Here is a 17,944-nt window from a genome sequence, read left to right as displayed (position 1 = left end):
GAGAGATCAGGCTGTACTGCTGTGGGGAGTGGGACTCCTGGCTGCCCACTGAGAGATCAGAGCTGTACTGCTGAGAGAAGTGGGACTCCTGGCTGTACACTGAGAGATCAGAGCTGTACTGCTGAGAGAAGTGGGACTCCTGGCTGCCCACTGAGAGATCAGAGCTGTACTGCTGTGGGGAGTGGGACTCCTGGCTGCCCACTGAGACATCAGGCTGTACTGCTGAGAGAAGTGGGACTCCTGGCTGTACATGGCCTTGCAAGTTCATAGCGGGCCGTAAAGGAGATTGGCCGGGCAGTCAGACATGGTGACCATTCTGTTGGCTTCTCGTCTCGTACATCAGGGTTTAAATATCAGTCATCATGGAGAGGTAGAAACAACAGCCAAGCCAGAAATATACCAAGTAGCTCCAGGACATGTTCAGACGCATCGTGTCTGTCTGGTTCGTTAGGGAGAGTGGTGGTGCTGAGTGTGTCCTATCAACCCATAAACACCAGGAACCTGACCTATGCAGGCTAAACATGTCTGCTGCCAAACATGTCTACTGCAGCTTAGTGCTTCAGCCGTGAGAGGGTTTTCATGCTAATTGGCTAATTGGCTTCTGCTCATGGTCTGAAAGGTGGTAGAAAGCTGAGGACAGGAAGTAGGAAGCTGGAGACAGGAAGCACGAATCATAGCACAGGAAGCTGAGGACTTGAGACAGGAAGCAGAATACTGAATGCAGGAAGCAAGGGACACAAAGTAGGAAGTGGGGAACAGGAGGCAGGAACCAGAGGACAGGAAGCTGGGGACAGATTTATTTTTGTCATGCCGTTCTGTTGGCCCAAGGACAAACTCTCTCTTCTTTCTCTCCTTTCTCTCTCTCCTCTCTCATCTCTCTCTCATCGCTCTCCCTCCCCTCTCTCTCATCTCTCTCTCCTCTCTCTCCCTCCTCTCTCTCTCCCTCCTCTCTCTCTCCTCTGTCTCCTCTCTCTCTCACTCTCTCTCTCTCTCTCTCTCTCTCTCTCTCTCTCTCTCTCTCTCTCTCTCTCCCTCCCTCTCTCCCTCCCTCTTCTCTCTCTCCTCTCTCCAGACGTATTAGGTAACAGGGCCAGATGCAAATATATCCTTGAAAACGGGCTAAACACTGGCCGATACAGTCAGGGATCCCACTGTACAGCAGCCCGTATTCATTACAGAGCCAGTGCGCTTGTGTTCCCCAAGATTCATAATCCTCCTAAGAGCCTGTTAAAGGCTCAATGCAGGATTAACTCCCTGTGATTTGTTTTGTATAAATTCCATGTATTTTAGGTTCAGGAATCCTGTGGTTCGGTAGTGTGAGTGGTTTGGTAACCCTGTCCCCTCCTCTCCCTCTAGACCATGCTGACGGCCATCTCCATGAGTGCCATCGCTACCAACGGAGTGGTGCCAGGTAGGACTCTCCTTCACCTGGCTGCAGCTGCACCTGGCTGCTCACACACTGTAATAAAGCATGTTCAATAACGACAGAATGGAGGTAGTGTTTGAAATGTAAGATAATGGAGGGTAATGTTGGATAATGTTGGGTAATGGCTTGTAATGTAGAGTTTCGAGAAGGAGGTGGGTGGTGTTGGTGATAGGCTGTAGGGTAATGGAGATATCTCTGTTGGGTGGTGTTGGTGACGGGCTGTAGGGTAATGTAGATATCTCTGCGTCTCTTCCTCTTCGTCTCCAGCGGGAGGCTCGTACTACATGATTTCCCGGTCTCTGGGTCCAGAGTTCGGAGGGGCGGTCGGGCTGTGCTTCTTCCTGGGCACCACCTTCGCTGGCTCCATGTACATCCTGGGAACCATCGAGATTCTCCTGGTGGGCTGTCTGCTCTAGGCTTTTGTCACGATCACTGTGTGTTTGTGTGCTTTGAGTTGAATGTGCTTGCTCTCCCCTCCCTCCCCCTGCTCCCCGTCCTCCCCCAGACCTACATAGTGCCTAAGGCCGCCATCTTTGTGGCGGAGAAGAAGGAGGACGAGGTGGAAGCCCTGCTCAACAACATGCGTGTGTATGGGACGTGCTGCCTGGCTCTCATGTCGCTGGTGGTCTTCGTGGGGGTCAAGTACGTCAACAAGCTGGCCCTCGTCTTCCTCGCCTGCGTCATCCTCTCCATCTTCGCCATCTACGCCGGTGTCATCAAGACCGCCATCGAGCCGCCCGACCTACCGTGAGTGTGTGTGTCTCTGCGTGTCTTCATATGTGGGTGTGTGTGTGTGACTCTTTGTCAGAGACAATGACTAATGTGACTGACCACCAAAGTACTGTAACCCACTGTGCAATACTGACCGCTGATTCTCTGTACTTTGAATATGTGTCCTGTCTCCCTCTCCCTCCCTGTCCCTCCCTCTCCTCCCCTCTCCTCTTCCTCTCCTCCCCTCCCAGGGTCTGTCTGTTGGGGAACCGCACGCTCCAGAACCACAACTTTGACAAGTGTTTGAAGACGGAGGAGATTGACAACATGACCGTGAGCACCAAGCTGTGGGCGCTGTTCTGCGACAGCGCCGACCTGAACGCCACCTGTAACGAGTACTTCCTCTTCAACAACGTCACCGAGATCCAGGGCATCCCAGGCCTCGCCAGCGGGGTGATCCAAGGTGAGGCCGGAGGCCTGGTTAGCTACCTAGCTGGCAGCTAGCTGTAGACCTGGTCCTGGTTAGCTACCTAGCTGGCAGCTAGCTGTAGACCTGGTCCTGGTTAGCTACCTAGCTGGCAGCTAGCTGTAGGCCTGGTCCTGGTTAGCTACGTAGCTAGTAGCTAGCTCTGGAACAGGTCCTGTTAAGCTCATGTTTGTCCCCACCAATGTTCCCTCCTGGGCCCTTCACAGCCGTCCAGCTGTAGGAGTCTGAAGATCTGAACTGAAGCACTTCATTTCTCCTCAGTTGCGCTGACGTCTCGTAGCCACCCTGCTTTGTTTTGTGTTCCACATGAGCGTGGCTCCTGCCCAGCTCCCCAGCCTCTCCAGAGAGAAAAGCCTACATCAGGAAGGTTTACAGAAACCTGATTAGATCTGAAACGGCTTGTGACCATAACAAGTCGTGAGCAGTGGAGGGTGTGGCTTGGGCCCCTGGCGTCCTGTGTGTTCCTTCCAGATGGGGAGTTACCGGTCCAGCCATGGGAACCTGCTGAGTAACGCGGTTCTCTCCCTCTTATCACCCTCCCCCTCTTTCCCTTCCGCTCTCTTCCTCCCTTTCTTTTTCCCTGCTTCTGCATACCACCCCCTCTCTCTCCCTCCTCTCTCCTTTCCCCACCCATCTTTCTCTCTCTCCTACCCCCCCTCCCAGAGAACATGTGGGGGGACTATGGCCCCCTGGGGATGCTGGTGGAGAACAAGCGGCTGGACTCTGTCCCAGCAGCAGACGCCTCCCAGGACATGTACCTGCCCTACGTGGCCAACGACATCACCACCTTCTTCACCCTGCTGGTGGGGATCTACTTCCCTTCCGTCACAGGTCAGCTTCCTGCGCACACCTCCTCACTTCCTGCATGCACACACATACCTTCTCACTTCCTGCATGCACACACACACCTCCTCACTTCCTGCATGCACACACACACCTCCTCACTTCCTGCATGCACACACACACCTCCTCACTTCCTGCATGCACACACACCTCCTCACTTCCTGCATCTAAATTTTTACTTCCTGTGCCCATGTCTTCACATTCTCTGTGACTCCTGACCTCTGACCCCTGGTTCTGTCCCCTCAGGTATCATGGCCGGGTCCAACCGATCAGGTGACCTCCGAGACGCTCAGAAGTCCATCCCCATAGGAACCATCCTCGCCATAGCAACCACCTCCTTCATCTGTATCCTTGGTTACAGCTGTGCTCAACGCATGTATAATATAATGATTAGTTGAGGTTTGACCCTGGTTGTCGTGGTGATGCTCCTTGACCCCGTCCAGATGTGACCTGTGTGGTGTTGTTCGGAGCGTGCATCGAGGGGGTGGTGCTCAGAGACAAGTAAGGGCTTCCTGAGACACACACACGTACAGTACACACACACACAGATACACACACACGTACAGTACACACACACACACAGGTACACACACACGTACAGTACACACACACACACAGATACACACACACACGTACAGTACACACACACACGTACAGTACACACACACACAGATACACACACACGTACAGTACACACACACACAGGTACACACACACGTACAGTACACACACACACACAGGTACACACACACGTACAGTACACACACACACAGATACACACACACGTACAGTACACACACACACAGATACACACACACACGTACAGTACACACACACACACAGGTACACACACACGTACAGTACACACACACAGATACACACACACACACGTACAGTACACACACACACACAGATACACACACACGTACAGTACACACACACACAGGTACACACACACACGTACAGTACACACACACACACAGATACACACACACACGTACAGTACACACACACACACACAGATACACACACACGTACAGTACACACACACACACAGATACACACACACGTACAGTACACACACACACAGGTACACACACACGTACAGTACACACACACACACACAGATACACACACACGTACAGTACACACACACACACACAGATACACACACACGTACAGTACACACACACACAGATACACACACACGTACAGTACACACACACACACAGGTACACACACACGTACAGTACACACACACACACAGATACACACACACGTACAGTACACACACACACACAGATACACACACACACGTACAGTACACACACACACACAGGTACACACACACACACACAGACCGCCGAAGGGTTCCATCACATATGCTGTACACTGTATCAAAATATTTTCTAAATAATTCAACAGATACTTAGTAGATAGTCGTAGCGACAGTGCCTGTCTCAGAGTGGCCCAGGTAGGCAGGTGTGACGGGTTCATTCATGTCTTCTTCTTCTTCCCGTGTGTCCAGGTTTGGGGACTCGGTCAAAGGGTACCTTGTGATTGGCACACTGTCTTGGCCCTCTCCCTGGGTGATTGTGATTGGCTCGTTCTTCTCCTGCTGTGGGGCGGGGCTTCAGAGCCTGACAGGCGCCCCCAGACTGCTGCAGGCCATCGCCAGGGATGGCATCGTGCCCTTCCTGAAGGTCAGAGGTCATACACGTATACACACACACACACGTGTATATACACACACTCTTACCCCCCGGTGTGTGTGTGTCTGGCAGGTGTTTGGTCATGGCAAGGCTAATGGTGTGTGTGTGTGTCTGGCAGGTGTTTGGTCATGGCAAGGCTAATGGTGTGTGTGTGTGTGTGTGTGTGTGTGTGTGTGTGTGTGTCTGGCAGGTGTTTGGTCATGGCAAGGCTAATGGTGTGTGTGTGTGTGTGTGTCTGGCAGGTGTTTGGTCATGGCAAGGCTAATGGTGTGTGTGTGTGTGTGTGTGTGGCAGGTGTTTGGTCATGGCAAGGCTAATGGTGTGTGTGTGTGTGTCTGGCAGGTGTTTGGTCATGGCAAGGCTAATGGTGTGTGTGTGTGTGTGTCTGGCAGGTGTTTGGTCATGGCAAGGCTAATGGTGTGTGTGTGTGTGTCTGGCAGGTGTTTGGTCATGGCAAGGCTAATGGTGTGTGTGTGTGTGTGTGTGTGTGTGTCTGGCAGGTGTTTGGTCATGGCAAGGCTAATGGAGAGCCCACCTGGGCGTTGCTTCTGACTGCAGCCATCTGTGAGATCGGCATCCTCATCGCTTCTCTGGACGCTGTCGCCCCCATCCTGTCTATGTAAGCACTCCTCCCCTGCTCCACCTCTCACATCCTCCTCCCCTTGTATCCTTCCTTCACCTCCTCCTCTCCACACAGCAACCTCCTCCATCCTGTCTATTAAAGCACCTCTATCTCTTACTGGCTTCTCTCCTCTCTCCCCTCTCTCTCCCCTCTCTCTCCCCTCTCTCTCCCCTCTCTCTCCCCTCTCTCTCCCCTCTTTCTCCCCTCTCTCTCCCCTCCAGGTTCTTCCTGATGTGCTACCTGTTTGTTAACCTGGCCTGTGCCGTTCAGACCCTGCTGCGCACCCCCAACTGGAGGCCCAGGTTCAAGTACTACCACTGGTGAGTGTCGCTAACGCTAACCCTAAAACAACCACTGGTGAGTGTTGCTAACGCTAACCCTAAAACAACCACTGGTGAGTGTTGCTAACGCTAACCCTAAAACTACCACTGGTGAGTGTTGCTAACGCTAACCCTAAAACTACCACTGGTGAGTGTTGCTAACGCTAACCCTAAAACTACCACTGTGTGTCTGTGGAGGGGATGCAGCTAGTGACATGTCCTCTGTGCCCTGCGGTGTCCTGGGTTGGGTTATGGAGTGTGGGGCCTGCAGCCTGCTACAGATAGCTGCTCTCAGCTGGGTGCTACTTGCTGCTACCAACACACACTCTCACACACACTCTCACACACACACCCACACACACAGAAGGTTACGCACACACATGCAGACATGGACACACACACACAAGCTTACTGTCATACACACAAGATTACACTCATACACACACATGCATAATTGTACATACAAGCTTACACACCCACACACACCAGGTAAATCCCATTACTTCTAAGGCCATGCAGTTAGACCTTTCAGCCTTGTTGAAACAAATATATACTTTCACCTGCAAATACTCTCACATGCACACACACATACACACACCTGTGCTGCATGTTTAGCATGTGATGCAAGGATCTGTGTAAATCAAGGAGGATTAAAGCTCACAGGTACAGCTACCAGATAAAACCACCTACCAATATTGCTGTTCTTTAAAACAGAGAGTGTGTCCACGCATTGCTACGCTTAGATGTCCGAATGTTCTGGAGTGGAATCGTCCATCCCTCCTCATCTTCCTGTTTCAGTACCCAGAATGCCTTTGTGGTGTAGGTATGTTGTAGCTCCAGAGTCATGCTGCCCCCTCCTGCTCCCCCAGGGCCCTGTCCTTCCTGGGGATGAGTCTGTGCCTGTCCCTGATGTTCATCTGCTCCTGGTACTACGCCCTGGTGGCCATGATGATTGCAGGCTGCATCTACAAATACATTGAGTACCGAGGGTGAGATTCCCCTCTTCAACTGGAAATATCACTCCTACATACAGGACTTTAAGATTGTTGTGTTTGTTATTGGTTGTCTGTTTTAGTTTGCTCTGTGCTTGTGTCTGTTGCTAGGGCGGAGAAAGAGTGGGGTGACGGTATCCGAGGGCTGTCGCTCAACGCTGCTCGCTACGCCCTCATCCGCCTTGAGGAGGCGCCACCACACACCAAGAACTGGAGGTGAGGACACTGAAGAAGTGTGTGTGTGTTCCTGAGAGAGGGCCAGGGGGGAGAGAAGGTGTGTGTGTTCCTGAGAGAGGGCCAGGGGGGAGAGAAGGGGAGAGCGGAGAGGAGAGAAGGGGTATGAGGGAGATAAGAGGTGAGAGGGAGAAACATAGAGAGGGAGAGAGGAACAGACAAAGAGAGAGACACCGAGAGGGAGAAACAGAGAGTCAGAGAGAGAGACAGAGCGGGAGGGAGAAACAGAGAGTCAGAGAGAGAGACAGAGCGGGAGGGAGACAATTTGATGAGTCTCTGAGCCCTCTCCTTAATCTCTCCGTGGACTGTGGTAACCCTCAGACAAGCTGCCCCTCACACAGTCTGTGTGAAAGGGTTTCATATTTATGACTGAGAGAATCAGGTCAGCCCTGTCTCCCTCTGGGTGAACAGGGTATCAGCCAGGGGACAGGAGATAATCCACACCACGCACAACATATCTTGTGTGCTCCTGTGTGTGTGTGTGTGTGTCCAGGCCACAGCTGTTGGTGCTGCTGAACGTAGACTCTGACATGGCGGTGAAGCACCCTCGCCTGCTGTCTTTGACCACCCAGCTGAAGGCAGGGAAGGGCCTGACCATCGTGGGCAGTGTGCAGGAAGGAACCTACATCAGCAAGGAGGCCGAGGCCAAGAAGGCTGAGCTGGTAGGCCCACAGCGCCCTCTGGTGGACCGGAGACACAGCGTCACTAAATAACACCAATAATATTCAGCATATTAAGGATTTACTGACAGACTGGGATCATATCGTCACTAAATAATATGAATACAAATCGGTTTCGCTCTTTTGTTACAGCCTCTGACTAAAAGTTTAAATCCCCGTTAAATAAGCGTCCGCTAAAGGAATATATCATTATTTTAAGAATACTTTATGAAAGCATAGAGGTTGTGAAGTCCAGCTTCACAGACAGTGTGATGTCATCCTCGTTCCAGAACATCAAGGCGTCCATGACGACGGAGCGTACCAAGGGCTTCTGCCACGTGGTGGTGTCGTCCAACCTGAGAGATGGTTTCTCCCACCTCATCCAGTCTGCCGGCCTGGGGGGGATGAAACACAACACAGTGCTGATGGCGTGGCCTGGGACCTGGAAGCAGGCCAGCGACCCCAGCTCCTGGAAGAACTTCATAGGTCAGCCTCCAGCCACGCTCTCCCACCATGTTAGCCTTGATCGCCCATCATATCAGCAGTACATTCACTGACAATTGTTCAGGTCTTTATCGACCCCCAATGAATGTTTTCTTCTACCACAATTTTATTTTTACCTTTCAAAAGTTTTTTGTTTAACTTTTTTTTTCAAAACTAGTTTGGAAACGTTTTTTTTTAAAGAATATATCTTAGCGTGTGTGTGCACCCGCAAGATCTTAACACTGTATCACTCACACACACTGCTTCAACATCAGACTGAAGTCTGTCCTGTATCACTCACACACACACTCTCGTACACACACACAAATGATGCAGTGTATGGTAAAGCAAGCCGTCCTCCCGCAGAGACTGTGCGTGAGACCACAGTGGCCCACCAGGCTCTGCTGGTGGCCAAAAACGTGGACAGCTTCCCCAGCAGCCTGGAGCGTCTGGGGGAAGGCACCATCGACGTCTGGTGGGTGGTGCATGACGGAGGCCTGCTCATGCTGCTGCCCTTCCTGCTGCGCCAGCACAAGGTGGGACACACACACAGTCACACACACACAGTCACACACACACACACACACAGTCACACACACACACTCAGACACACACGCTGTCACACAGACACACACGCTGTCACACACACCCTGACACACACACATTCTCTCATCATTTCTCAATCCCTCCCTCCCTCTCCTCTCCCCAGGTGTGGAGGAAGTGTAAGATGCGCATCTTCACCGTGGCCCAGATGGACGACAACAGTATCCAGATGAAGAAGGACCTGCAGATGTTCCTGTACCACCTGCGTCTGGATGCCGAGGTGGAGGTGGTGGAGATGGTGCGTACCTGCTCACCTGCCTGCTTGCCTGCCTGCTCGCCTGTCTGCTACCTCAGACGCTGGTAATGATGGAGGTCCAGGTAACGTTATGTTTAATGTATAATGTTATTCTCTGTGTGTGTTCCCAGCACGACAGTGACATCTCAGCCTTCACCTATGAGAAGACCCTGGTGATGGAGCAGCGCTCCCAGATGCTGAAGCAGATGCAGCTGTCCAGGACGGAGCGCGAGAGAGAGGTACCAGCGCCCCCTGCCTGGGACCCCGGGCACTGCACCACACACTACACCCACAAAACCAAAAACTGTCTTTTTTGCTTTTTCTTACTGCCAGACGTCAGAACGCCATCATCTGTTTCCAGCCAGCCAGTGTGTCTGTTTATTCACCAGTTGTAATTATATGAATGACAGTAACAAGGTGTGGATTAGAAATGGAACGTGTGATTAGTGGTTGTGGAAAGTGAGCAGACATGGATAAGGTGTCCCCTGTGTGGACCGACAGGTCCTACACCTACCCTGAGGTGACCTCAGTATGACCTCTGACCTCTGGCCTTCTTCCTGTTTGGCTGCTCACGCTGCTTTGGGTCTGTCGCCGGCCACGCCCCCCTGCCACGCCCCCCTGCCACGCCCCTTCAGATTCAGAGTATCACTGACGAGTCCCGTAGCTCCATCAGGAGGAAGAACCAGAGTGGAGTTCAGGTGTCGGGGCCCAGTGGAGAGGCCTCCTCCCAGGCTGAACCCCCCCAGGAGGATGAGGTAGACCCTGCCTCCAGACCCCTGGACCCTCCAGACCCCCTGGACTGCAGCCCTCCCTCCCACACTCCCTCCTGCCCCTCCTGCTGTGAAGATGGTCTCCCCCCCGTTCATGGATGTTTCACCTGCATGGTTAATTCCCCCTCCCTCCCCTTGGTTCACCTGCATGGTTAACTCCCCCTCCCTCCCCTTGGTTCACCTCCATCATACCCACCTGGTGTCCTCACCTCCAGACGTTGTTGCCCCCTCCCGCCCTCCCCCCCTGCCTCCCCATGGCGTCTGGCGGCCGTCCACCCAGACTGTGGCAGTTGGTGTTGTGGTGCATGTCCTGTTGTTGTTTGACAGATAGTAACCAGGAACGCTGTATGTAGTCATTAACTTGTTTGTGTTTGTTTACAAGTGTTGATGTTGGCTTCAAGTTTAGCATGAGCTGTGGTTCCCCTGGTAGCAGCCGAAACTGAAATCTCAATCTCCCTCTTCTGGCTAGCTCCTCTCTCACCATCTCTCCTCTTGTCCTCCTCCCTCTCTCTCCTCCTCTCCTCTTCCTCCTCCTCCTCCTCCCTCTCTTTCCTCCTCTCCTCCTCCTCCCTCTCTCCTCCTCCTCCTCCCTCTCTTTCCTCCTCTCTCTCTCCTCCTCCTCCCTCTCTCCTCCTCCTCCTCCCTCTCTCTCCTCCCTCTCTCCTCCTCCTCCCTCTCTCCTCCTCTCTCCTCCCTCTCTCCTCCTCCTCTCCTCCTCCTCCCTCTCTCCTCCTCCTCCTCCCTCCCTCTCTCTCCTCCTCCTCCCTCTCTCCTCCTTCTCCTCCTCCCTCTCTCTCCTCCTCTCCTCCTCCTCCCTCTCTCCTCCTCCTCCTCCCTCTCTCTCCTCCTCTCTCCTCCCTCTCTCCTCCTCCTGCCCAGGCTCAGCTGATCCACGACAGGAACACAGCATCACACGCGGCGCTGAACGACAAGGCCGACGCTGCCCCACACGTCCAGATGACCTGGACCAAGGAGAAGTTCTTCACCGAGCGCAACCGCAACCGAGAGCCCAACATGGGAGTTAGAGACCTGTTCAACATGAAGCCGTGAGTAGAGCTGAATCAGAGCTCACACCACCTCTGGTCTCTCTCCTCATCTCCCTCTCATCTTTTACCTTCTCTCTCCTCAGCTCTCTCTAAGAATATATAATCTATTCATTTATTAATGTATTCATTTATCTTTAATACAAAGTGAAAAACATGGGAGGGTGAGGCGGGGGGGTCGGGGGGGGAACCTGCTACCTCTTGATCAGCAGTGAAATGCTCTAACCACTGAGCTCCACCCACCCTTGACATCAGTAGATAACAAACTAGATCAATCAGGTTCCTGTCCTGTAACACCCAGGCTTGTCAGTGTGGGTCCCTGTAGAGCAGGGCTGCATGTGTACAGTGTAACACCCAGGCTTGTCAGTGTGGGTCCCTGTAGAGCAGGGCTGCATGTGTACAGTGTGTGTGTGTGTGTGTGTAGTTGCGAGGTAGGATACACACCCATAGCCTGGAGAACTGACACCTGCATCGTGTGTGTTCAGGCTACGTCTGCTGTCCTCAGCATGCGTGTGTGTGTGTGTGTGTGTGGACACACCCATCTGCCTGAGTCACAGTGGCCGGCTCCGCCCCCTCAGATAGCACACACCTCTGTCTGTCACTGGGGCAAGATGGCCGCCATCCGTCATGTCTTAGCGTGTGTGTGTGTTCAAGTACAGCGACAAAAATGGGCGTCTAAATCCTAAACCATAACCTCCATGACGATGTGATTTCCAATGAAGCAACGATGGATCATTTTGTATATTTTGTGGATTTCAATATCTGACTCCCTGTAAACAGTTATGAAGGGCAGCCATCTTAAAGGGCAGAGACGGAGCGTTCTTCCCTGTGCTCTAAGATGGCTGCCAGTCTGGGCTTGGATCTCAGGGAGTCTTCTAGAAGCATCTAAGCCTGTTTCTGTTGTTTTGTTCCGTTTTCCTCCTTCTAGAGAATGGGAGAGTCTGTAAGTCATATTTATCTTTGCCATAGGCTGTCTGTGTGTACGTGTGTGTGTGTGTGTATATGTGTGTGTGTGTACATCTGTGTGTGTTTGTACGTGTGTGTGTATACGTGCATCATTGTTGTCCTGTTCCGTCTCCATCTCATCTGTGACCTCCTAGCTAGCTAGCTAGCTAGCGTGTGTTTGCATGTGATGATGACATCATGTCCACCCCAGAGGTGAGCTTTCCAACCACACCAGACAGGGGGAGGAACAAGAACACATTCATTTGATCAGAGACTTTGGTCTAAAGCCACACACAGAGGGAGATTTGAACATCTGCAGTCAAATGCTCTAACCACTGAGCTGAACCCACCCCCTGTAAAGGAACATGTACCTGGTGCTGTAAATATGATTCAAACTTTTCTTATACCTTGTTGAAGTTGTACCAGTGGTTTTCTCCCTTCTGTCAGTGAGTCATTGGTGGTTGGAAGGCCCCAAGGGGTGGGGCCAGTGTGTTTCTAATGTGATGTTTTCACGTGGTTCTAGGCGCTCTGCTCTGCATGTTGTGCTGTCTGGTGTTGCTATGCATCCTAACCCATAGAGAGCTTCTTATATCACCATCCTATACCCTCTCTGCATCTGCTTAGTCTCTTAACTCTCAGGAACAGCAGCTGTCTGTGTCCTCAGCTGTGTGTGTTGAGGCTGGCCGCTAAGCTGCTGAAAATAACAAAGACGTCTCCTCATAATGTTGCTAGCTCCATGATTCAGCCTTCCACTGTACTAGAATACTACTGTACTGGATCTAACCCTGGGCCTGGCCCTGGGCCTAGACTCGGTCCCGGTTCTGGTCCTGGTCCTGATCCTGTCCTATCCCAATGGCGTCACTGTGAGCGTTGTGTTGTAGGAATCAGTCCAACGTGCGCAGGATGCACACGGCGGTGAAGCTGAACGAGGTGGTGGTGAACAAGTCCCAGGGTGCTCAGCTGGTGCTGCTCAACATGCCCGGGCCGCCCAGGAACAGGGGCGGGGACGAGAACTGTATCCTTCACTCTCACAACAAACACACACGGATTCATTCAATATCACACAGTAATCCTTCAATAGAATGTTGGGATGGCGTGTGTGTGTGTGTATGTTCCTCCCCCCGGTCATGTGACCCTGGTGTGACCCTTGACTTGGGCGTGTCAGACATGGAGTTCCTGGAGGTGCTGTTGGAGGGCCTGAACAGGGTGCTGCTGGTGAGGGGAGGAGGTCAAGAGGTCATCACCATCTACTCTTAGAACGGCTCGCACGCCCCCAGCTCGTCACCGTGGCAACACCGGGCATTTGTTTTTGGGGGGGTGGAAGGGAGGGGGAGGTGGGGGGTTAATGAAACTTTAGAGGTTGTTGCGGTGGGCGGGACTTTCGATGGGGAGCCATGTGATTGGACAGAGGGCTTTCTGAGCCTCAGAAGGGTAGGACCAATCGGAGTGGTTCGCTCTGTGGTTTTCTGAGAACGCGGGCCAATCAGGAACAGGCGGCTGGAAGACAGAGGATTCTGACACTTTAGCTTTTAATCGAAGCGTGTTGACGCTGCGTCATGTTGTCATTGTACGTTTTATTTTCTTATTTTTGTTCTTCCTCTCCATATATGTGTATTTTATCAGTAGAGAAAGCCAGTGTTGGAGGCCCTGGTCTGTTGTGACCCAACTGGAAACCTGCTTCCCCTGTCAGTGTTGTCACCGTGCACCGGGGCAGGGTGGAGCTGAACAAGCCCTCTCTGTTACAGGTTCATCTCCACCAGAGCAGCTGCTCTAAGCCCAGGACGGCTGTGGGGCAGCAAGACTAAGGCAGGTCTCCACTAGTTAGAGAAGCAGGGTCTGTCAAGTCCACTGGGGTCACAATGGAGTCCAGTGAGGTCATAATGCAGTCATATGACATCAGAATGTGGTCCAGTGTTAGCTGGGTTGTCTGGAGTCCTGAATTCTAAATTCTGCAGGACGGCTGTATATGAGCTGGTGGAGGACCAGGAGAGCTAGGATTGGATATTTTGTTTGTCAAAAGGGATTTATTGTAAATGTTGCTTGTACGCTTAATGTTCTTGTGTGTTTAGTGGTTTATTTGTTGTGGATGAGCGCAGCACAATCCCTGAAAGAAGTGTTTGTGTGTGTGAAACTGAGAGAGAGATAGAGAGGGGGGGGGGGGAGAGAGAGAGAGAGAGAGAGAGAGAGAGAGAGAGAGAGAGAGAGAGAGAGAGAGAGAGAGAGAGAGAGAGAGAGAGAGAGAGAGAGAGAGAGAGAGAGAGAGAGAGAGAGAGAGAGAGGAGAGAGAGAGAGAGAGAGAGAGAGAGAGAGAGAGAGAGAGAGAGAGAGAGAGAGAGAGAGTGTGTGTGCCTGTTGAAGTAGAGGTGAAGTTACGCTGGCTAGTTTGTTGACAGGTAGGCCAGGTATGGATGTGCAATAGATGCTGTCTGAACAGACTCCCTGCAGGTTGACAACCAAGTGTGTTGTTTTGTCTGAGACTAAAGTTAGCGTTGTTCCAATGTCGCTGAGAATGCGTCATAGTCTGTCTCTAGAACTCAACCCTCAAAAGCTGTGTAGTTTGTGGGGCGTTTTTTTCATTAAAACGATTCATCATTGGAAACAGTCTGTAAAGGAACTAGGAAATAAGTTTACGTTCTTTTTTTTCATAAATAAATCCAGTTTTCAGCGGCATATGTGACACTTTCAATGTGCTTTTTGACCCATTTTCAAAACCCCCACTTTATAAAAATAGAGGAGAAATGGTGAGCCTATTTTGTGTCGTCATCTCTATTCTTCACCCATGCTGGTCTCATTCTCTGTGTTTTTCGCAAAGTTCAAACGAAAGACGCGAAGTGATGTTAGTTTAGGTTTTAGTTCCATAAGCTTTGCACCGTGTTGACACACAGACAACCATTCCTCTTCAATATTCATTACAAGCATGGCACATTCATCATTCACATGCAGTATACAATCCCCACCCCACTCCAAACTTTATTTGGTGTTTGTGTTGGCAGGTTTTCCTGTCAATCAGATGTGAACTTTTAGTGTGTTCAGGAAGAATTGTGCCAAACAGACTGAAGCTGTGGATGTGTACATGACTCGGAAACAGACTGAAAGTGTGGATGTGTACATGACTCAGAAACGGACTGAAGCTGTGGATGTGTACATGACTCAGAAACAGACTGAAAGTGTGGATGTGTACATGACTCAGAAACGGACTGAAGCTGTGGATGTGTACATGACTCAGAAACAGACTGAAGCTGTGGATGTGTACATGACTCAGAAACAGACTGAAGCTGTGGATGTGTACATGACTCAGAAACAGACTGAAAGTGTGGATGTGTACATGACTCAGAAACAGACTGAAGCTGTGGATGTGTACATGACTCAGGTTACACGCCCCGTATCTCTGGCGGTAGCAGGTTGACTGAACAACCATCATGGTCAGAAGGAAAACACTGAGACTTGGAGTCCTGATCAGCATGTCTGTTTGTGTCTGTGAGGTGCAGGACTTCACCTGGTCAGTCTGCATCAGGAGACCAGGTGCAGGACATGACTTCACCTGGTCAGTCTGCATCAGGAGACCAGGTGCAGGACATGACTTCACCTGGTCAGTCTGCATCAGGAGACCAGGTGCAGGACATGACTTCACCTGGTCAGTCTGCATCAGGAGACCAGGTGCAGGACATGACTTCACCTGGTCAGTCTGCATCAGGAGACCAGGTGCAGGACATGACTTCACCTGGTCAGTCTGCATCAGGAGACCAGGTGCAGGACATGACTTCACCTGGTCAGTCTGCATCAGGAGACCAGGTGCAGGACATGACTTCACCTGGTCAGTCTGCATCAGGAGACCGGGTGCAGGACATGACTTCACCTGGTCAGTCTGCATCAGGAGACCAGGTGCAGGACATGACTTCACCTGGTCAGTCTGCATCAGGAGACCAGGTGCAGGACATGACTTCACCTGGTAGGAGACCAGGTGCAGGACACTCTGCAGGAAGGGTAGGGAGCTAGGAAAGGATGCAAGGAAACATCGGAGGAAGCAGGCCCCTCCTCCCAGCATGCACCTCCACAGCTTCCGTCTGACCCTCTTCTTAGCAAGCAGGATTTTGTAATCAGGATGTGTTGTGTTTCTATGTTTTACTGTGGAGGAAAACTGTTGTTTTAGAGAGTACACATTTACTAGACTGATGTTGTTTCTGCACACTCCTGTGTAATGTTTAGCGTTTGGACTTTCATTGTGACATTCACCTACTACTTGATCCTCCTTTACTATTTGTTGTGTAACTCTTGAGGTGTAGTCATGAGTGGTTGGACGGTTTAGGTGGAGTAGGTGGGTTATGCTATGTTACTGATGTTAAGTACATTGAGAAGAAGAAAAAAAGTATTGTTTAGCTGCCAAAGATAAAATCTTTGAGTCTGTGTGACTATATTTTTTTTTAAGTAACGTTTCTTAGTTTTGAGAAATAACGTTTTAAAAGTTCAAATTGTTTTAAACACATACCATTTTTTGTCTAAGCTCTGTTACTGAGCTGAACAGCAGATCATACAGAAGGCCTCCAGAGGGGTTAGGAGGTGAGGGGGTTCCTGATTCACCCCAGATCTGGTAGGGTTGGGAGAATGTCATCTACTTTATAACGGCTCGATGGATGGAGAGAGGTGGGGCTGGAGGGAGGGAGGGATGGATGGATGCAGAGGGGGTAGGTGGAATCTGGTATGTTTCTGCATCTTCCTGTACACTCAGTAGAAATCTATTAAGCAATAAGATCTAACAAAACCAGAGGCTGTGTGTATATGTGTGTGTGTGTACTGTTTCTCCTGCTGTCCAGCTCAATGCTCACATCTCCCAGACTAGTAGGATGTTGTGGGCGCAGGTGTAGTGGAGGGGAGCCCTTGACACTATCTGTGCCTCTGGAGTAAGAAATAAAAGTGAAGTATGCCGCCACCACAGCGTCTCTGTGTCATTCATGTTTCTGTAGATACCAACACTTCAGTTGTTCCTTCAGTTAAACTCCACTAGCTGTCCTAGGAACTTGTACTTCTGAGAACCTGTATAACTGTGTGCGCTGGGCTGTGGTACCAATGTTGGCCAGTAGAGGTCAGTATACGATCACCGTTGAATACCTTCACCACTCACAGGTCCTCGGTGAGTGACAAAACGGGTGATAGAATGTGGCCTACGTTAGATACCCTCTGTCTGCTGCCACAAACGACGGTTTATGAGCATGTTCACATGCTTTGTTCAAGTCCATGACAGGAAGTATCTCTCGCAGTCGAAAGTTTAAGTAGGCTAACTGGCTGAGCGGTTAGGGAATCGGGTTATTAATCAGAAGGTTGTCGGTTTGATTCTGGCTGTGCCATTAACATTGTGTCCTTGGGCAAGGCACTCCACCCTACTTGCCTCGGGGGAATGTCCCTGTACTTACTGTAAGTCGCTCTGGATAAGAGCATCTGCTAAATGACTAAATGTAAATTTAAACTATCTCTGATACTTTGATTTTAACGGTTGTGTCAACAGTCTTTTACAGAATTGCTCAGACTCTCACTGTTGGACACTGATTCCCATGATTGTGTTTAACACTTTACCTCCTCGCGTTCAGGCTACCAGTTTAATTAGACTTTGTGTTGAGCACAAGTGGAAACACCCTGTGGAAACAACCTGTGACAAAAGTTGCGTCAAAAACCCACCATGAGGGAAGTGGCCTGACAGATTCAGATAGAGACGGATGTTTCTAAAGACAGAGACGCGTGTGAAATTACACTTCTCCTGCTTTCTTCTCGCATTTTTTACAAAGGGAGCTCTCACTTATCCCCCTCTCTCTCTCTCTCTGACTGACTCCCTGTCTCTCTATCTCTGACTGACTCCCTGTCTCTATC

The 17,944-nt window shown here is 51.0% G+C and overlaps 1 protein-coding gene across 4 annotated transcripts; it reads left to right on the top strand.

The window, feature by feature from the left end:
• Positions 1-1,069: 1,069 nt before the first annotated feature.
• Positions 1,070-14,265, top strand: slc12a7b (solute carrier family 12 member 7b). 4 transcript variants are annotated; one of them, XM_047023330.1, is made up of 22 exons: positions 1,070-1,411; positions 1,694-1,824; positions 1,932-2,173; positions 2,389-2,600; positions 3,288-3,455; positions 3,714-3,812; positions 3,911-3,968; positions 4,996-5,170; positions 5,680-5,798; positions 6,023-6,121; positions 6,991-7,110; positions 7,225-7,329; positions 7,841-8,009; positions 8,297-8,492; positions 8,856-9,025; positions 9,199-9,330; positions 9,459-9,566; positions 9,963-10,082; positions 10,977-11,143; positions 12,069-12,083; positions 12,967-13,100; positions 13,251-14,265. In XM_047023330.1, the coding sequence occupies exons 1-22, from the start codon at positions 1,360-1,362 to the stop codon at positions 13,340-13,342; spliced, it is 2,883 nt and encodes a 960-aa protein (XP_046879286.1). In that variant the 5' UTR covers positions 1,070-1,359; the 3' UTR covers positions 13,343-14,265. The 4 variants fall into 4 exon arrangements, with proteins under 4 accessions (XP_046879286.1, XP_046879287.1, XP_046879288.1 ...); XM_047023331.1 differs by lacking the exon at positions 12,069-12,083; XM_047023332.1 differs by lacking the exon at positions 9,963-10,082 and having other exon boundaries at positions 1,072-1,411.
• The last annotated feature ends 3,679 nt before the right edge of the window (positions 14,266-17,944 follow it).

The sequence above is a fragment of the Hypomesus transpacificus genome, chromosome 8 (genome assembly GCF_021917145.1).
Source record: "Hypomesus transpacificus isolate Combined female chromosome 8, fHypTra1, whole genome shotgun sequence".
NCBI lineage: Eukaryota > Metazoa > Chordata > Actinopteri > Osmeriformes > Osmeridae > Hypomesus > Hypomesus transpacificus.
The sequence above is the reverse complement of the archived record's forward strand: the minus strand, read 5'-3'. Positions and strand labels throughout refer to the sequence as shown.

What these genes read in the sequence shown, in the direction of transcription:
- slc12a7b (XM_047023330.1), top strand. Translation starts at nt 1,360, where the DNA reads ATGCTGACGGCCATCTCCATGAGTGCCATCGCTACCAACGGAGTGGTG. An exon ending in AGGTTCAAGTACTACCACTG is followed by an intron (nt 6,122 to 6,990) that starts GTGAGTGTCGCT and finishes CTGCTCCCCCAG; the next exon opens with GGCCCTGTCCTTCCTGGGGA. An exon ending in TCCTGCTGCGCCAGCACAAG is followed by an intron (nt 9,026 to 9,198) that starts GTGGGACACACA and finishes TCCTCTCCCCAG; the next exon opens with GTGTGGAGGAAGTGTAAGAT.